Source organism: Marmota monax, unplaced genomic scaffold (assembly GCF_021218885.2).
Source record: "Marmota monax isolate L192 unplaced genomic scaffold, Marmota_monax_Labrador192_F-V1.1 WCK01_AAM20220418_F8-fsc00026, whole genome shotgun sequence".
Lineage (NCBI taxonomy): Eukaryota > Metazoa > Chordata > Mammalia > Rodentia > Sciuridae > Marmota > Marmota monax.
The window spans coordinates 2743573-2758962 of NW_026693108.1; the positions used below are offsets into that span (position 1 = coordinate 2743573).

At 55.3% G+C, this 15390-nt stretch overlaps 1 protein-coding gene across 1 annotated transcript in view; it reads left to right on the forward strand.

Annotated features, from left to right (window-relative positions):
* Positions 1–15390, forward strand: part of Col4a1 (collagen type IV alpha 1 chain) — a 129240-nt gene that overhangs the window by 94053 nt on the left and 19797 nt on the right. Inside the window, exons 23-39 of the mRNA XM_046454779.2 lie at positions 356–439; positions 864–934; positions 3872–4063; positions 4577–4745; positions 6940–7032; positions 7119–7223; positions 8901–8998; positions 10643–10793; positions 10972–11085; positions 11650–11817; positions 11934–12023; positions 12731–12883; positions 13053–13151; positions 13256–13345; positions 14229–14368; positions 14739–14865; positions 14954–15034. Coding sequence (XP_046310735.1) covers positions 356–439; positions 864–934; positions 3872–4063; positions 4577–4745; positions 6940–7032; positions 7119–7223; positions 8901–8998; positions 10643–10793; positions 10972–11085; positions 11650–11817; positions 11934–12023; positions 12731–12883; positions 13053–13151; positions 13256–13345; positions 14229–14368; positions 14739–14865; positions 14954–15034 — 2025 coding nt within the window. The remainder of the gene's footprint in view (positions 1–355; positions 440–863; positions 935–3871; positions 4064–4576; positions 4746–6939; positions 7033–7118; positions 7224–8900; positions 8999–10642; positions 10794–10971; positions 11086–11649; positions 11818–11933; positions 12024–12730; positions 12884–13052; positions 13152–13255; positions 13346–14228; positions 14369–14738; positions 14866–14953; positions 15035–15390) is intronic.

The following is a 15390-nucleotide window of genomic DNA, read 5'->3' on the forward strand; positions in this document are numbered from 1 at the left end:
GAGAGGAAGGGACGGGAGGCCTTGGGACGCGAGGTGGAGTCGCAGTAGCCAGGTCTTTCCAGGGTGGCAGGCAGGCCCAAGTCCCTGTGTGGCTTCTTGGTGCGCAGCTCCTCTCCTTGCGCCTGGACATGCAGCAGGGTCACACGGCGAGTGCTGGGGGCAGTGGGCATTCAGCCGCCCTGGAGGAACCTGTAGACACAGGGTCCCACCACTAGCGGGGAGTGCTAGGGGGCTGTTGCTGACGGGCAGAGCCTGTGTGACCGTGACACTGTGACAGCCGCCTGCCGTTCCCCTCCTCACCCTGCAGGGGACTCCTGCTCACATGCCTCTCACAGGTACCTGTACTTCCTTCTAGGTCAGAAAGGAGACAGCTGCCTCATTTGTGACACAGAGGGACTTCGAGGGCCGCCCGGGCCACAGGGTCCCCCAGGAGAAATCGGTAAGGGCCAGGCATGGAAATACCCGCTGTGTGTGGACGCTCTGGGGGACCGCTCCCCCAGAGCCTTGATCTCCTGCAAAGTAGGAGCACAGCAAGGGCAGCGTGAGGCTGCATCCAGGACGGTGCCCAGCCAGCCACCAAGGGGCCTGCCCCGGAGGTCCTAACAGAAGGGACGTGGCACATGGCGCTCTCACTCTGCACCGGGGCGCACCTCATGTGTCCCTGGGCTGAGGGCAGCGTCACACTGCAGCTCGGGTGGCTCAGGTTCCCCTCTGAGCCCACCTCGGGTGTTTTAATGCTTACTCTCTGGACAGTCTTCAAACGCCCATCCATTTTGTATCAAGACTTTACACTATTGAACCTCAGGGAATAGAAGCTCTGAAGAGTTATCTCATGGATGCTGTGCCCCTGTCTTTTTTGAAAGGTTTTCCGGGACAGCCAGGGGCCAAGGGCGACAGAGGTCTACCCGGCAGGGATGGTCTTGAAGGATTGCCTGTGAGTAACCTGAGTTCACACACACACTGCAAGTTGCCACCAGGCAGCCAGCTAGGCCACATGTTTCTGCATCTGCCCACGTGGCTCCTGTCCCACAGGCCTCAGGGTCCTTGGGTCAGAAGGCCCCCCGACTCATGCAGGCAACACGTGGCAGAGCTGAGCTTCTGTCTTCTGTGTGACCACTGCTCCTAACACCCCACACATGACCTCAGGTCTCACCAGGGACGTCTGTACAGGGACGGAGGAAAACCGGCCATTTTCTCTCTAGAGATTTGAAATATTTTCATTCGTCCTTTTACAGACCTGTATGTCGAGACCTCCTGTTACCAACATCTGTTACGTAGATGCTTTTTTAAAAAAAAAAAAATGTATAAGGAAACATCTCGATCACATCAGCATGAAACCTTTCGGTTCATCACAGTACCAGCTCAGTCTTTCTAGTTAGTTAGAATAAGTCATCACACGGAAGAGAAAAAACATCATCTCAAACACAGAGGCATGGATTTATTATGCATATCAGCGCAGCTTCAAGGCCTGCAGACCTCAGGGCTGTGGCCCTTTTGCTGCTTTGGTGTGGCCGGGCTCTGCTGGCATTAGCCAGTTTCTCTCATTCCTTTCATTCCTTTTTGTTTGAAATTGAGAGTCACATCTCTAGCCTTCTGTCTTCTGATGTAGCTCTTTAAAGTTTTAGTTTTCTTTAGCTAATCCTGGAAGCATCGCCAGGAAGGCCAGGGCAGAAGTGAGCTGGATCAGGAGAGAAGCAGCTGGGATTCTGCAGTGGCTTCTCCTTTTGAAGTCGGGTCCTGGGCTTCTGCTTTCCAGAATCTCTCTGGTGCCTGGGGAGCTAGCTGAGTTAGAAGTCGCAATTGTTTAAAATATTTCTAAATAAACGAGAAGTTCAAATAGCTGACTGTAGCGGGGATCAAAGTTGGAAGGACTTTGAAGGGAGCAGAAAAGGATCTTTTAACCTCTGTCCATCTGCCTTTATCTGAGTGGATTTCCTGGTGGGCTTCCTGCCTTAGCCCTGGCTGGAATCCAGGCCAGATGCCCAGCCCCAGCCCTCAAATCTAGCAAAATGGAAGAAGAGGAAAGAGTGGAGAGAGAAGCGTGGTCCAGAGGTATCAGGTGAAGAAGAGAATAAAGAATCCGCAGCAGTGCTGGGTCCACGCTGCTTCATCAGCAGCCCTCTCCTCCCGTAGATGGGAAAAGCCCCTAAAAACAGATTCATAAGCAAATAATTTGAAAGATAGTGATTTTCCTCAACTGAGGCTACATCATAGCTCCATGGTTTAACCAGCTCAAAATTGTGATCCTCATATTTTGAATTTGGCTGGAGGCTAAAAGTGACCCACCAGCCCACACCCTGAGGGGGAGACTGCTGTGGACGGGTGCAGTGCCCTGGTTTTTCTTTCGATTTAGTTAGCATTTCTGGGTTGTTGTCTTTTGAAAGCTGGGTGGTTCTAAGGGATGACGCTCCCTGAGTGAGCTGAGAAGCCCAGGGTCCCGGCAGGTTTGTGGTCTCTGGGGTGTCCACTTTCCCCAGTGGCACCCCTCTGTGAAGCAGGAAGCGCAGGGGGAGGTACCCATGTGAAGTTAATGAGGCCCATGTGAAGTTTTCCAGGGAGCATTTGATTTCCTAGCATCCATCTTAAGGGATGTGGATCAAAAAGCCTTGAAACAGTTTGGAAACAAGATGTTCTATGCCTCAAATCACATGAGATGTCCTAGGGTCACCAATGCCACTTTAAAAAAAAGAAAAAAATCTACATTTCTCCCTCAATAGAGTGTTGACTGATGAGGTCTCTACTAATGGACTAAAAGGCCGGGCTCCTGGCCGGATCACAGGGAGTTGGTGTGTTCAGGCTGTGAATAACCACCCAGGCTGGCTGTGCACTCTTAGCCACACGGCCTTTGTGGTTGAGTGTCCACTCCCTGCTCTGTGAGGTCACCATTTCAGCGTTTTCCACGTTCAGTGTTGGAGACACATGGTGGAAGGTGTCATTTTTAAAACTAGAGGAGGTTGTAAGAGTATCGGTCTATCCCTGGTCTTCCAACGCCTTTTGTGGAAAGTATACAGTTATAGTCAACACAGAGCGCAGGGTGTGTGCCTGTATGTGATTCACATCAAAGAACCTTCGGGAGTTTAAGACAAGGAATTAAAGTCAAAGGAATGGTGCAAAGTCGGCAGGCAGCCTACAGGGGTCCTTCTCAGGCCTGAGAGTCGGGACAATGGTGTGAAACCTCTGCCATTGTCCCTGTGAGCCAGGGCTCTGTGGTGGGCGTGGACATTCTTTGCAGATTCAACTTTCCAGGAACTGAAAATGTTCTGAGGGTGTCTCTGGGGACAGTCTTGGGAAAGTCCAAATAACTTCTTAAAATAACCCATTACAGAGTTGATGTCTCACTTCCCCGTTTCCTTCACGGTGCCCTGGCAGGCCTTATCTCTTCCGGAATCAGGGTGTGATCACAAAAGGAAACCTGTGCAATTCTAATAATGCCCAGACAGACAGAACAATGGCTGTCCCCAACCTTGTTGACACTTCAGCCACCATCTGCCCCCAGAAGCCGTGGCTCTAGTTTGGGGGCTCAGGAACCACATAGAGATGCCTCCAACAGTTGCTAAAACATTGTCATGAAGGATTGACAGTCATAAGGGAAAAGAAAGTTACGCCAGAAAGTTCCCAGAGCTGGGTGCCAGTGACATCCCACCACGCCCTGTCCCATCTTGTCCCTCCTTGGAATGGCCACATCACTGATGGGTTTTAGGAAAGCTACAAACAGTGAGTCAGACCAGGGATCCGTTGAGGAGCTGTTGGCTGCCTTCTGGAGTGTGGGTGGCAAGAGCTAGGTGGGTGACAGTTTTCCATAAAGGTGGCTGGCGGAGGTTGGGTGCCCTGGGGCGGGTTCTCGTGTGGCATCCCGGCTTTGTTCTCCTAGGGGCCTCAAGGTGCACCAGGGCTGATGGGCCCGCCGGGCGCCAAGGGAGAGCCTGGCGAGATTTACTTCGACATACGACTCAAAGGCGACAAAGGAGACCCCGGTTTCCCAGGACAGCCCGGCATGCCAGGGAGAGCAGGGTCCCCTGGGAGAGACGGCCATCCAGGTCTTCCAGGCCCCAAGGGCTCCCCGGTACGTTTACTTCCTGACTCTGACATGCATTTCACGGTAGGGATCTGAGAACGGAGACGTGATGAGTTAGGTCATCGCTGCGTGGTGTCTTCGGGTGGTGACTGGTGGGTGTGAGTTTATTCCAAGGCTCCTGAACCAGCTAAGTGTGTAAACTGGGGGTTGATGGAGTCGCACTGACTGACCAGGTGGTGACTGAGGAGTCTCTTCTGACTTTTGGGGGATGAGTAAATGTGTTTTGCTGTCTTTTGGTCTTTGATGGAGGCTCATTTAAAGTTCACAGGGTTCACGTTGTCATTCGACAGAGGATCGTGGCGTAGCTCTCTTGCCCTGCCAGTGTCTCTTCTGCGGGGTTTGGTGGAAGTGGGGTGACTGCTTGACTTAGGAGGGAATGCCGCATTCACTCACTGACTGCAGGCTGCCTCGTGGGCTGGGGAACAGTGGAAGCCACTGACTCACCGCAGACGCAGTGTCCGCCTGCTCCTGATACATTCTCCTTTCTTCTTGTCACTTCAGGGCTCCGTAGGATTGAAGGGAGAACGTGGTCCCCCTGGAGGAGCTGGCTTCCCCGGCAGCCGTGGTGACATCGGCCCCCCTGGGCCTCCCGGATTTGGTCCGATTGGCCCCGTTGGTGACAAAGGACAACCTGGTTTTCCTGGAAGCCCTGGGTCCCCCGGCCTGCCAGGTGAGGCTTGAGACCCTTGAGGCGCAGCTTCAAGATACACAGAGACCCTGGGTTTGGGGGAGACAGGCACATACCTGGCTTTAGTTCCTCCAGAGAGAGGGGTGTGACCAGGGCAAGCCCCTGTCAGCTCTCTTCATTTCTTCACATGTGAAACGGGCCAGGCAAGGCGTCGGTCCTGAAGGAACCTGAAGTCACGGGTGGCTTTCCTTATAAATAAGGGTGGCTATGGAACAGCTGAAGCCAGCTTTGATGTTGAGGTTGCCAAACACAAGGCCAGTTTTTTCTCTTCATTTCTGTTTGTTTTGGCTTCCGTGTGACCCAAGCAACATGGTCCCGACTCTGTACCAACAGGCGGTGCCTGTTGCCTGTGCCTCAGCAGCCCCGGGTCCTGGTTGCTGTTTAACTCTGTTCGTTTCAGCCGTCAGCTGACTGTTTTTTGAGTGGTTAACATAAGCGCTATGCTAGGTGTTGGCAAGAGCGTGGAAGGACAGCCCTGGCCCTGCCCTGTGCTCCCCGACCTGGGGTTTGTCAGAGAACCCACAGCAGGGACTCCTTGTGTCTTCCCACGTCATCCTCTGCTCTCCATGACCAAGACCTGGCTTCTCTCGGAGCCTGGGGAAGGGGCGCTCAGTGATGTGTTAGCTCACAGTGATTCCCGTCGACAGACACGCACCCCTTCCCTAGCCGGTCCTGGAACGAGAAGGGCAGAGCTGGCCTGGCTCGTGCACGGAGGAGGCAGGAAGGTGCTTTACCAGGACGCTTTTAACAAGTTGCAAAGGTTAATGAAGGACTCAGGGTGATTAAAACTGTGTGAACAACGTGGTAACAAGCTGCTGGGTGATCGAAGTCCCCAAGGAGGACAGTGCGGGAGCCACGGTTCTGTGACCTTCTTACCCACACATCTGCCGAGTCTGTCCCTAGCCACACATTTAGCCCAGGCTGCATCAACTCCTGTCCCCACGAGGCCCACAGGCTTCCAGCCCGGCACCTTGATGGGGTCTGGAGGCGAGGGAGGGGCCCTTGTCCCTCTACACTCACTAGTGGATGAACACCCAGTGCCTCCTGGGCTCTGTCAAAATGTCCACCTTGGTCTTTGTTAAGTGAGCATCCCAGAGAAGTCTCTCCCGACTCCAGTACTAGGGTGACCAGGAAGACCCCAGGGAGCCAGGCGGAGGGACCTGCGGTCTCATCTCCTGCTCTTTTCTCATGACTCCTGATTCTGAACCCAGCAAATCCTGTGTGCTTCGGGCTTGTGGCACCTGCCAACGTTTGCAACTGCACACAGGAGCTAGACTTTTCTTTTTGACCAGGAACAAACCCTGGAGAAATCAGACGAGATGCTTATTTGTTTATCCAGTGTGGTGGGAAGAGCGTCCTGAAGGAGGGCGTCCAGTGTTCTGGGCAGTTGTCTGCATGCTGGAATGTTCCTCGCCATCTAGATCCTGTCAGTGTCTGGATTAGAAACTGGCTCTGATCCCCCAGGGCCATGTTTATTTGGTGATCATAAAAGCCTGACCCCTGAGGTAGCACCGGTAGCAACTTCGTGCTGAGGCTGGTCACGTCCCAGTCTGTAGCCAGACATGCTGGCCATTCCTGGACGACTCCACTTACCTAGAACTCCTGTAGGGAAGGGGTCCCTGCATGTGCCTGGAGGGGATCCCGAGCTTCTTTTCTGACAGCCCATCAACCCCCAGTAGATCTCCTGGCCCTGGCATGGCTGTACCCAAGGCTGCAGGTAGAGAGGGTCCTATGATGTCCTGGCAGCTCAGAACCCCCACCACACAGCTGCAGGCAGTGGATGATACACCACCACCCACTTGCCATGCTGTGTAGACAAGCTGCCATCAAGTGAGCAGAATTGAGGCCAACCTGAAAGCGATGGCGGCTGAGTCTGTCTGAGGAAGAGCAAGAACAGGAAGGATTTTGGTTTTTTAGACAGACTAATTAAGAAAGGACCCAGGGCCATCTCACTTTTTGTCTGGTAGATTGTGGGACGTTTTATGTAGGCTGTGATCTGGAACTCTTAAGGAATTCCTGTCGAACACATCTTGGTCATTTGAAATGCGCTCTGGGGAGAGAAGCTGTTCTCTGAAAGACTCTGGAAGCCTAGAGGGAAGGGGTGGGGAAACGCGGGCCCCCGGGGTGTGCACGGCGGCCACCAGTCACATCTCACTGCTTTGTTCTTTCTTCTCAGGTCCAAAGGGTGAAGCAGGCAAGGTGGTTCCCTTACCTGGACCCCCAGGAGCAGAAGGCCTCCCAGGGTCCCCAGGATTCCCAGGGCCCCAAGGTACTCTTCCAGTTCCAGCTCATCTGGTCACGGTGGGGGCTCCCTCATGTTCTTCTCATGCTGACCACGGGCCTAACTCCCTGCAGGTGACCGAGGCTTCCCTGGAACCCCTGGACGGCCAGGCCTCCCGGGAGAGAAGGGCTCTGTAGGCCAGCCGGGGATTGGATTTCCTGGGCCTCCCGGCCCCAAAGGTAAACCTGCCCTGAGCCCCAGTGTGGGGGCCCAGTGCTCTGGCCACAGGCCCAGGCGGGCTGTGGGGCCTCTTCTGTCCCCCGCCGGTCAGCAGCATCAGGCGTGGTGTCTGCTTTCATCCTGGAGGAGTCTCTGGGGAGTGGAAGCAGCAGCCACCAGGACACCAGCGTTGGTGCCTGATGCTGGTGGCTCTCATGGGTCCACACTGATTTGAGGATGGCGATCCCACCAGTCAGGTGGGAAGTCACCTCTGTGGAGGGTCTGCTTGGGAAGGAGGTGGCTTGGGAGAGGTGTGTTCCAGCCGGGCCCAGCTACCTGCTCTGTCAGTTTAAAATCTGGCCTCCAAGGGGGTCTCCCTGGGCAGTGCAGACGGACCGTCCGAGCCCTGACCTTGTTGGCTTGAGTAGGGGGATGGCCTGGGGTGGGGGTGCAGGGAAAAGTGGGGGGCTTGTTCTCTGGGGTCCCCACAGGACTCTGGCTGTAGGACCATGACCTCCTTCTGAGAACTGTGAGTGGGGGAGTCCCACCTCGACTGCCATTCTAGACAAGAGCTGCCCCTTTCCCCCAAGAGCCGCACAATACCGACCCACGCTCAGGGGCTCCCTCCTTCAGGGATCAAGGGCAGAAGACCCTGATGTCCCAGCAAACGCTGGCCCAGGGTGGTGCACGCCAGTGAACCCAGCTTCTCAGGAGCGAGAGGCAGGAGAATGACGCGTCTGAGTCCATCTTAGTGAGACTTAGTGAGACTCTGTCTTAAAAGAAAAGAGACAGAGAGAAAGAGGGAGAGGGTGCAGAGAAAGAGAGAGAGAGAGAGAGAATGTGAGCCAATGCTAAGGCCCCCTCCCTGTTCTCGGAGGGCACTGAATTCCCTGTGAGACCGTACAGTTGTTCACATGGGGGGGTCTTCTTAATTACAAGCCTTTCCCATGTGGAAGGAATTTCTCGGGACGTGGGTCCTGAGTGGGTGGTTAGGGCCACTGGCCTTCAGGCCTGGTGTGCGTCCAGTCCCCCAGCGAGTGTGATGGAGCTGAATGCCATGGACTTCACACTGCACGTGAGGGCTCAAAGCCGGTGCTCTCCAAGCTAGCCGGCCACCAGTACCATGTAGACAGTTGTAGAAAGGCCATGGGAACCTCTGCGGTGAGGCCCAGAATGTTGTCAGATGTTCCAGGGGGCTCCCGTGTGGCTGCAGCCTCCTCTGCGAGCCGGTGGTCTGCAGAACTTCCCAAACTGTAGTGTGGCTGAGGAATGGGGCTCCTGTTGAGACGCAGTCTGACGTGGTGGATCTGGGCTGGAGCTGCCGGCTCTGCTTCCAGGGGGCAGTGGGGTTGTCCTGCTGATGCCACACCTTGGGTCAGAGTGTCTTCAGGCCTCCCGGGGGTGCAGTGCCCAGTGGGCACTGTTTTGGACGAGTTGGACAGGAAAAATGAGAAAGAAGAGAGTAGAGCAAAGGGACCAGAGGAGGGGGTGAGAAGGGGCAGGAGACGGGGCACAGGGCTGGAGGGTCCTGGCTGCGTGTCCTGCACCCCAGGATGGCCTCTCCTCTCTCTGAGAGCCACCTCCCAAGGCTTCATAGTCACGGCCAGCTCAGTCAGCCCAGGACACCTGGGCCCCTGTGAAGGAAGTGAAGAGTGGGGAGAGCGGGCGGCTGTCATGGTTTCCTTCCCTTCACACAGGTGTCGATGGCTTACCTGGAGACGTGGGAGCTCCTGGGAGTCCGGGTCGCCCCGGGTTTAATGGCTTACCTGGTAGCCCTGGTTTGCAGGGCCAAAAGGTGGGTACTGAGCATCCCCTGGGTACTGATCGGACACACTGAACGTGCTTTATTAATCTCAGGACAGTTGGGCCAGTGTGAGCTTTAGGGTTCGTGACAGAGTAGAGTGGAAAATAGCAGAGCCCGTAGCACACGGAGGGAGCTTTTTGAGGGAGATCATTGTTTCGATGTCATGAAATGTTTCAGTTTTATGACAGTTTCTCGCCTGTGCTATGCAGGTCTCAGGTGAAATGTGCTTCTTGTGGTGAGTGGCAGGTGAAGCTGTTTGAGAGCCACTATGCTACAAGAAGCCACAGCCACCACAGAGGGCCGCTGCAGGGTTCTCAGCCACACGCTGTGCACATTCTGGCCATGGTGGGAGGGTGCCCTGTGCCCGGCAGGACCATGAGCAGCAGCAGCCCTGGGTTCTACCCTTGAGACCAAAGAGCACTTACACCCCTAGTGGACAGCAGGAAGATCCCTTCCCAGGTTGCCACTGTCACCAGGGGCAGGGCTGCTGCTGGGTGAGGTCCCGTGTGACTTGAGGGTCTCCTTACCCTCAGATGTCCTTCTTCTGCCAGCTTGCCCAGGCCTGAAGTCCCCTCAGTAAGTGAAGTGACTGTGATCATGTCCATTCCTGCTCATTGTGTAAGAGACAAAGGAAATTGCTAGAAGGCATTGGCACAAGGCAGGAGAAAGGGCCACGGTCACTGGATAACCTATGCTGTGATGGAGCCAGCCTGGGCCCATTCACGTTCTCTCTGGGGACAGCAGGTGTGCAGAGGCAGCTGGGCCCTTCACCCTGGGAAACATCCAGCCCTGGGTGTCCCTGTTCTGAGCAGCAGTGACCAAGGAAGTTTGTGTGATTCGATGCTAATTGGATTGAGCAACTAGTTGACTATGGTGGCATGTGGATGGTCTCATAGACACGAGGCCCGTAACTTAATGGCTCTGGAAGGATTTGCTGATGACCTAAAATACCGAGCCTTTTCAGGAAGCACTGGGATGGACTTCCTTCCCTTTGGGAAGCTTCCTCCCAGACATGGGCAGCTGCCAAGGCCCACTGATGCCCAAACACTCCTGTTCTGTAGGTTGTCCCTTGAGTGGCCCAGCTGGGCACTGTGGCTTAATGCCCACCTGCACCCTTATCTTGAATGCACACTCGGCCAACAAAAATACTTCCCTTATTTGTAATCACCTTTGTCAAAGCCCCTTGATTCGTGCAGTCTTTCTGCATGTTAACTTGCCATGAAAGCCTCCTTTGTATAAAACACTGGGTAACTGGACTCCTGGACCCACTCTGGAAGTGGCCAGCTCTGAAGAAGATGTCCATCCGTCAGTCACAGATTGTCATGGGTTTCGTTGGCTGCTCAGGGTCAGCTCTTCATCCCAGGTTCAAGAAGGCAGAGCCAAGGGGCTACGAGGGCCAGGATACTGGTGCAGTGTCTGGATTGTCCTCCTTTGTTACCTGCACCCAGGGCTTGTGGGGAGGTTGGCAGGAAATAACTGCTGTGGGGAAGCTTTGCAGACTGTGCAGAAGGGTAGAACAGATGTTGCTCTCACCCACATCTTGGCTGCATCAGCCAAGTTGACCTCTGCACTGCTGACTGGTGAAGATATTGACGTTGCCGACTGATTTGCTTCTTCTGCTTTGGGGACTTTCAGGGAGAACCTGGCATTGGTCTGCCAGGACTCAAGGGACTTCCAGGTCTTCCCGGCATTCCTGGCACACCGGGGGAGAAGGGCAACATCGGAGGACCAGGCGTTCCTGGAGAACACGGGGCCATCGGCCCACCTGGGCTTCAGGGGATCAGAGGTAACTTGCACATGGGTCTAGACTGTGCCGAGGACGGGGTCTGTTTCTTGCCCCAGGGCACCTTCTGGGTGCTCTATGCACATGTGCTGAATGGCTGATGGAGACCTAGGTTCTGGGTGGTGCTCGGGTGTGGGTGGCCTGCGTGTGGTATGGAACCTGTATGGTCATCCCCCTCCAGGTGACCCCGGACCCCCTGGAGTACAAGGCCCAGCAGGACCACCCGGAGCTCCCGGAATAGGCCCCCCTGGAGTTATGGGCCCGCCTGGAGGACAGGGACCACCAGGGTCATCAGGTAAAGTGCCCTTCTCTTGAATGGTCCCTTCCCCAAGCACAATGGGCCGGGAGACGATGCAGACACTGCAGCTGCCATTGAGGAGGGAGAAGCACAATTTCCGAAGTGAAGGGAAGAAAGGAAATTCTAGTTTGTGAAGTGGGTTTGCTCGTTTGCTGAAACACAGAGTCACAGATTTCTATTGTTTTCCTCCCAGTGAGATTGGTCTATGTGTCAAAGCATCTCTGAGTGATATACTCCATGTAGTGTTTGCACAGCAGGCTTAAGAGGTTGCTGAAAACACAGACCGAGCCCATGTCTAGCTGCCTTTGCCTTTATAAGAATCACCTTAGAATATGGTGGTGCAGGGGAGTAGGGCAAAGCCTGCAGTGACAGCTGTCCTGTGATCGTGACACTGAGGGCAGGAAGGGGTGGCCTCTTCTCTCAGGACATTGTTCACCACTCATGCCGTGGGAACCCCAGGCGCTGGTGTCATTCAGGGCCCCAAGGATGGCTTGCTCACGTGCTTCTTTCAGAAAGGAGGAGTCAGGGTTCTAAAGTGACCTTCGCTCTACCCAACTGCAGGTCCCCCTGGAGTCAAAGGAGAGAAAGGCTTCCCTGGATTCCCAGGCCTCGACATGCCCGGCCCTAAAGGAGACAAAGGGTCTCAAGGACTTCCCGGCCTCACAGGACAGTCAGGGCTGCCTGGCCTTCCCGGACAGCAGGGCACACCTGGAATTCCAGGGTTCCCAGGTGGGTGGCTTCTGCCTGGGTTGATGATGAGGGACGGTCTCACCGCGTTCTTTCCTAGCTCATACTATTCATGTTCCATGTGCAGAAATGTTCACACTCCTTCATTTTGGCCACAGGTCCCAAGGGAGAAATGGGTGTCATGGGGACCCCAGGGCAGCCAGGCTCACCAGGACCCGCAGGTGCCCCAGGACTACCTGGAGAAAAAGGTAGGGGAGCTGGCAGACCCCAACACCCCGTGTGTCCTTCTTGAGCATCTTGGGGGTCAGGCCTTGATGCACACTTTGTCGCATTCCGAGAGGAAGATGAAGAGGTACAGAGGGCGAAGCCAGGGGCTGGAGGACCCCTCTCCTGGGATCTGAGTCTCAGGCACAGGGCCTTCGGGAGGAGCAGGGCCTTCCTTCAGGGTGCGCTGGGTCCTTCTGTGGAACATGGTGGAGTCTTCAGTCGGACAAACCTGGCTTCTTTTCAAGTCCTAATTTTTCTTTATTGTTATTTGAAATTGTTCCACAATGATTTTCTTTAGAAAAGAAATTGACTGTAAGTATGAAACAAAACAAAAAGGGCATTTGCTTAGTAGGACAGGAAAATGCCTGTTCTGTACCTTGTTAAGAACTGTGGGCACTATGAACAGGACTGGTAAAGACAAGTGATTATCTGAGCTAATTAGCCAAGTGAAGTCTATTAGAAATATTAGCAAATAATGAAGTTCCGAAATGGGCTTTATTGTTCATTTCCCTGGGGTCAAATCTCCCACGTGACTCCAGCACTTGCCACCTAATGTCACTTTTGCATGGGTCCTTCATTTTTTCCCAGCCTCATTGGTTGCTGCAAGAAGCTGGATGAATGGCGAACCTTATACCCACGTCCGTGAGGCAGGGCCAGGCCTCACCCGCTGCTTCTCTTTCCTCTGCAGGGGACCACGGCTTCCCAGGCTCCTCAGGACCCAGGGGGGACCCTGGCTTCAAAGGCGACAAAGGGGATGTTGGGCTCCCTGGAAAACCAGGGTCTATGGAGAAAGTGGACATGGGCAGCATGAAGGGACAGAAGGGAGACCAAGGAGAAAAAGGTGCGTGGGAGGAAAGCCTTTAACGCAAAGGTGGAGCCAGGTGCCTCGCTGTGTGGGGGGGATATTTGGTTCTCCATGAGTAAATCAAACCACCCTGTGTCCCTACAGTGGGTTCCTTCTAAACAAACGTGGGTCTTAATTGTTTTTTTTTTTTTTCTGTGACATGTAGGACAAATTGGACCCACTGGTGACAAAGGATCCCGAGGAGACCCTGGGACACCAGGAGTGCCTGGGAAGGATGGGCAGGCCGGGCACCCTGGACAGCCAGGTAGGTCGGAGCTCGGGCTTACTGTGTGCCAGAGTCCTGCTGAGGAGGTACCCTGCCCTTCTCATAGAGGTTAACCTATTCGACTTTTCTCTTTGTTATGCTAGGGCCTAAGGGTGACCCCGGCGTAAGTGGAACACCAGGGGCTCCAGGACTCCCTGGACCGAAAGGAGCGGTTGGTGGCATGGGCTTGCCAGGTAACCTGGGTTAAGACTCTGCAGGCATGTGGGTGGGCAGCGGGCGTGTCTGCAGAGCAGCCCTGCTTCAGCAGCCGGGCGTCACCCCAGCAGCCACGCGTTTCCGTGGATTCACCCCCTCAGTTCTGAATGCCCCCTGCCTAGGGATGGGGCATTGGGTTGACACCATGACCCTTTCTAAAAGACCCTCTCAGTGTAAGAGAACAAAGCCCAGCCTGCCACACTCTCCTGTGCGTCATCTGTGAGTGACCTGGCTGCTGGGCTGGCGGCTCCCTGGGAGACACTGGCTCCCCACTCAGGCCACCAGCACTAGCATCTCGGCCCCCAGGTCCCTGGGGTTAGTCCACAGTGGTCCTCTGGCTGCTCTGCCTTCACGCCTTCCCATAGGCATCTGCTCCAGGGAGAGAACCAGAAAGAGCAGGGACACAGGGGGAGGCAGAGCACTGAGACCAGCAGGACTGCCCGGGTGTCTTGGAATGGGCAGGGAGAGGGCACCCATCTGCCCCTCCTGGCAGGGCTCCTGCCACCTCCTTCTGCCTATGACTAAGTGAGCTTGGTACCAACACACCTGACTCTATACTCCACGGCATCTCACAACCCCTCTGATTTCTGGTTAAGGAGACTTGATTGTGTAATAAACATATAAACGTGTTTTTTCTGGTGTGTGTGCCATTGGTTAGTATTCTAAGCACTTAGCTCTCTGCATCAAATGACCGTCTTAGAAGGTGGCAGTGGCATTTCCTGGTTTGGCTCTGCGGTGACTCTGGGGCCACAGGGAGCTGGATCACTGGCGGGTTGATGACCTGGCTGACGTTTTTGCCTCTTGCGGCTGCGGTGGGCACGAGCAGTTCTCTCATTCACGTTGCCACTGTGTGTGTTACAGGGACACCTGGGGAAAAGGGCGTGCCCGGCATCCCCGGCCCACAGGGCGTCCCCGGCTTGCCTGGAGAGAAAGGGGCCAAAGGAGAGAAGGGGCAGGCGGGTCTCCCCGGCATTGGGATTCCTGGGCGGCCTGGCGACAAGGTAACTGGCCCCCGTCTGCCCAGAGTGTTGGTGGGTTTTCATCAACAGTCTCGCAGCCAGGGCATCGCAGCCCATGGCACTTCCCAAGGAGCTGGAAGCTGCCACCCCTCCCGCCCACTGCTTCTCGCCCCCAGGAAGAATCTAGAAACTTGTGAAGAGGGGAGGGTGGCCAGTTCTCAGGAGAGAGGGGAGGGACGGGCGAGGACTCGCTCTTTTGCCCATCCGTTCTGCCCTTTCTTCAGAAGCAGACTTTGGTTCTTTGGAGATAAGGCCTAAGTGTGCACTCTTGTCCAGAGAGTGCCTACAGACGTGCCTACAGACGTGCACCGGGGACAGGCGTGAAGTTAACATGCCTCATTCCACCCTGTAGGGAGACCAGGGAGCAGCAGGGTTCCCAGGAAGCCCTGGAGAGAAGGGAGAGAAGGGCAGCATTGGGATTCCAGGAATGCCGGGGTCTCCGGGCCCGAAGGGGTCTCCAGGGAGTGTTGGTTATCCAGGTAGGTGGCCGGGCCTCCTCCTTAGCGGGTGGCTCACAGACACTGCACTCAGGCTAATGGGCCATTCTGGATTTTGTGTTTTCCTCAGGAAGCCCTGGGTTGCCTGGGGAGAAGGGTGACAAAGGCCTTCCGGGACTGGACGGTGTCCCTGGTGTCAAAGGAGAAGCAGGTAGAGACCCCCCCCCCCCCGGACATAGATGGGGCACATGGGGAAGAGCAGCAGCTTGGGAACTGCAGCCTCAGGGAGCTCCCATCCCAGAGAGACTGGGCCCTGGGCGCGGCGGTGGGGCCTGGGGGCTTGCCGTCCCACCCTCCGTTTTCCAGATGAGCATCAAGTCTGCGGTCCTGCAGGGTCTTTCCAGGGGCTTACTGCTTGTAAGGCACCAGGACCAGTCTCCAAGCAGTTTCTGGGTGCTTTACGCATCTTCTCCCCATTCTCACCTGTGCCTGAGGGTCAGGTCACATCTTGCTAGCAGCACAGAGGGTCCCCTCTAAAGGTCATCAGAGTTGACCTCAGGGACTCCA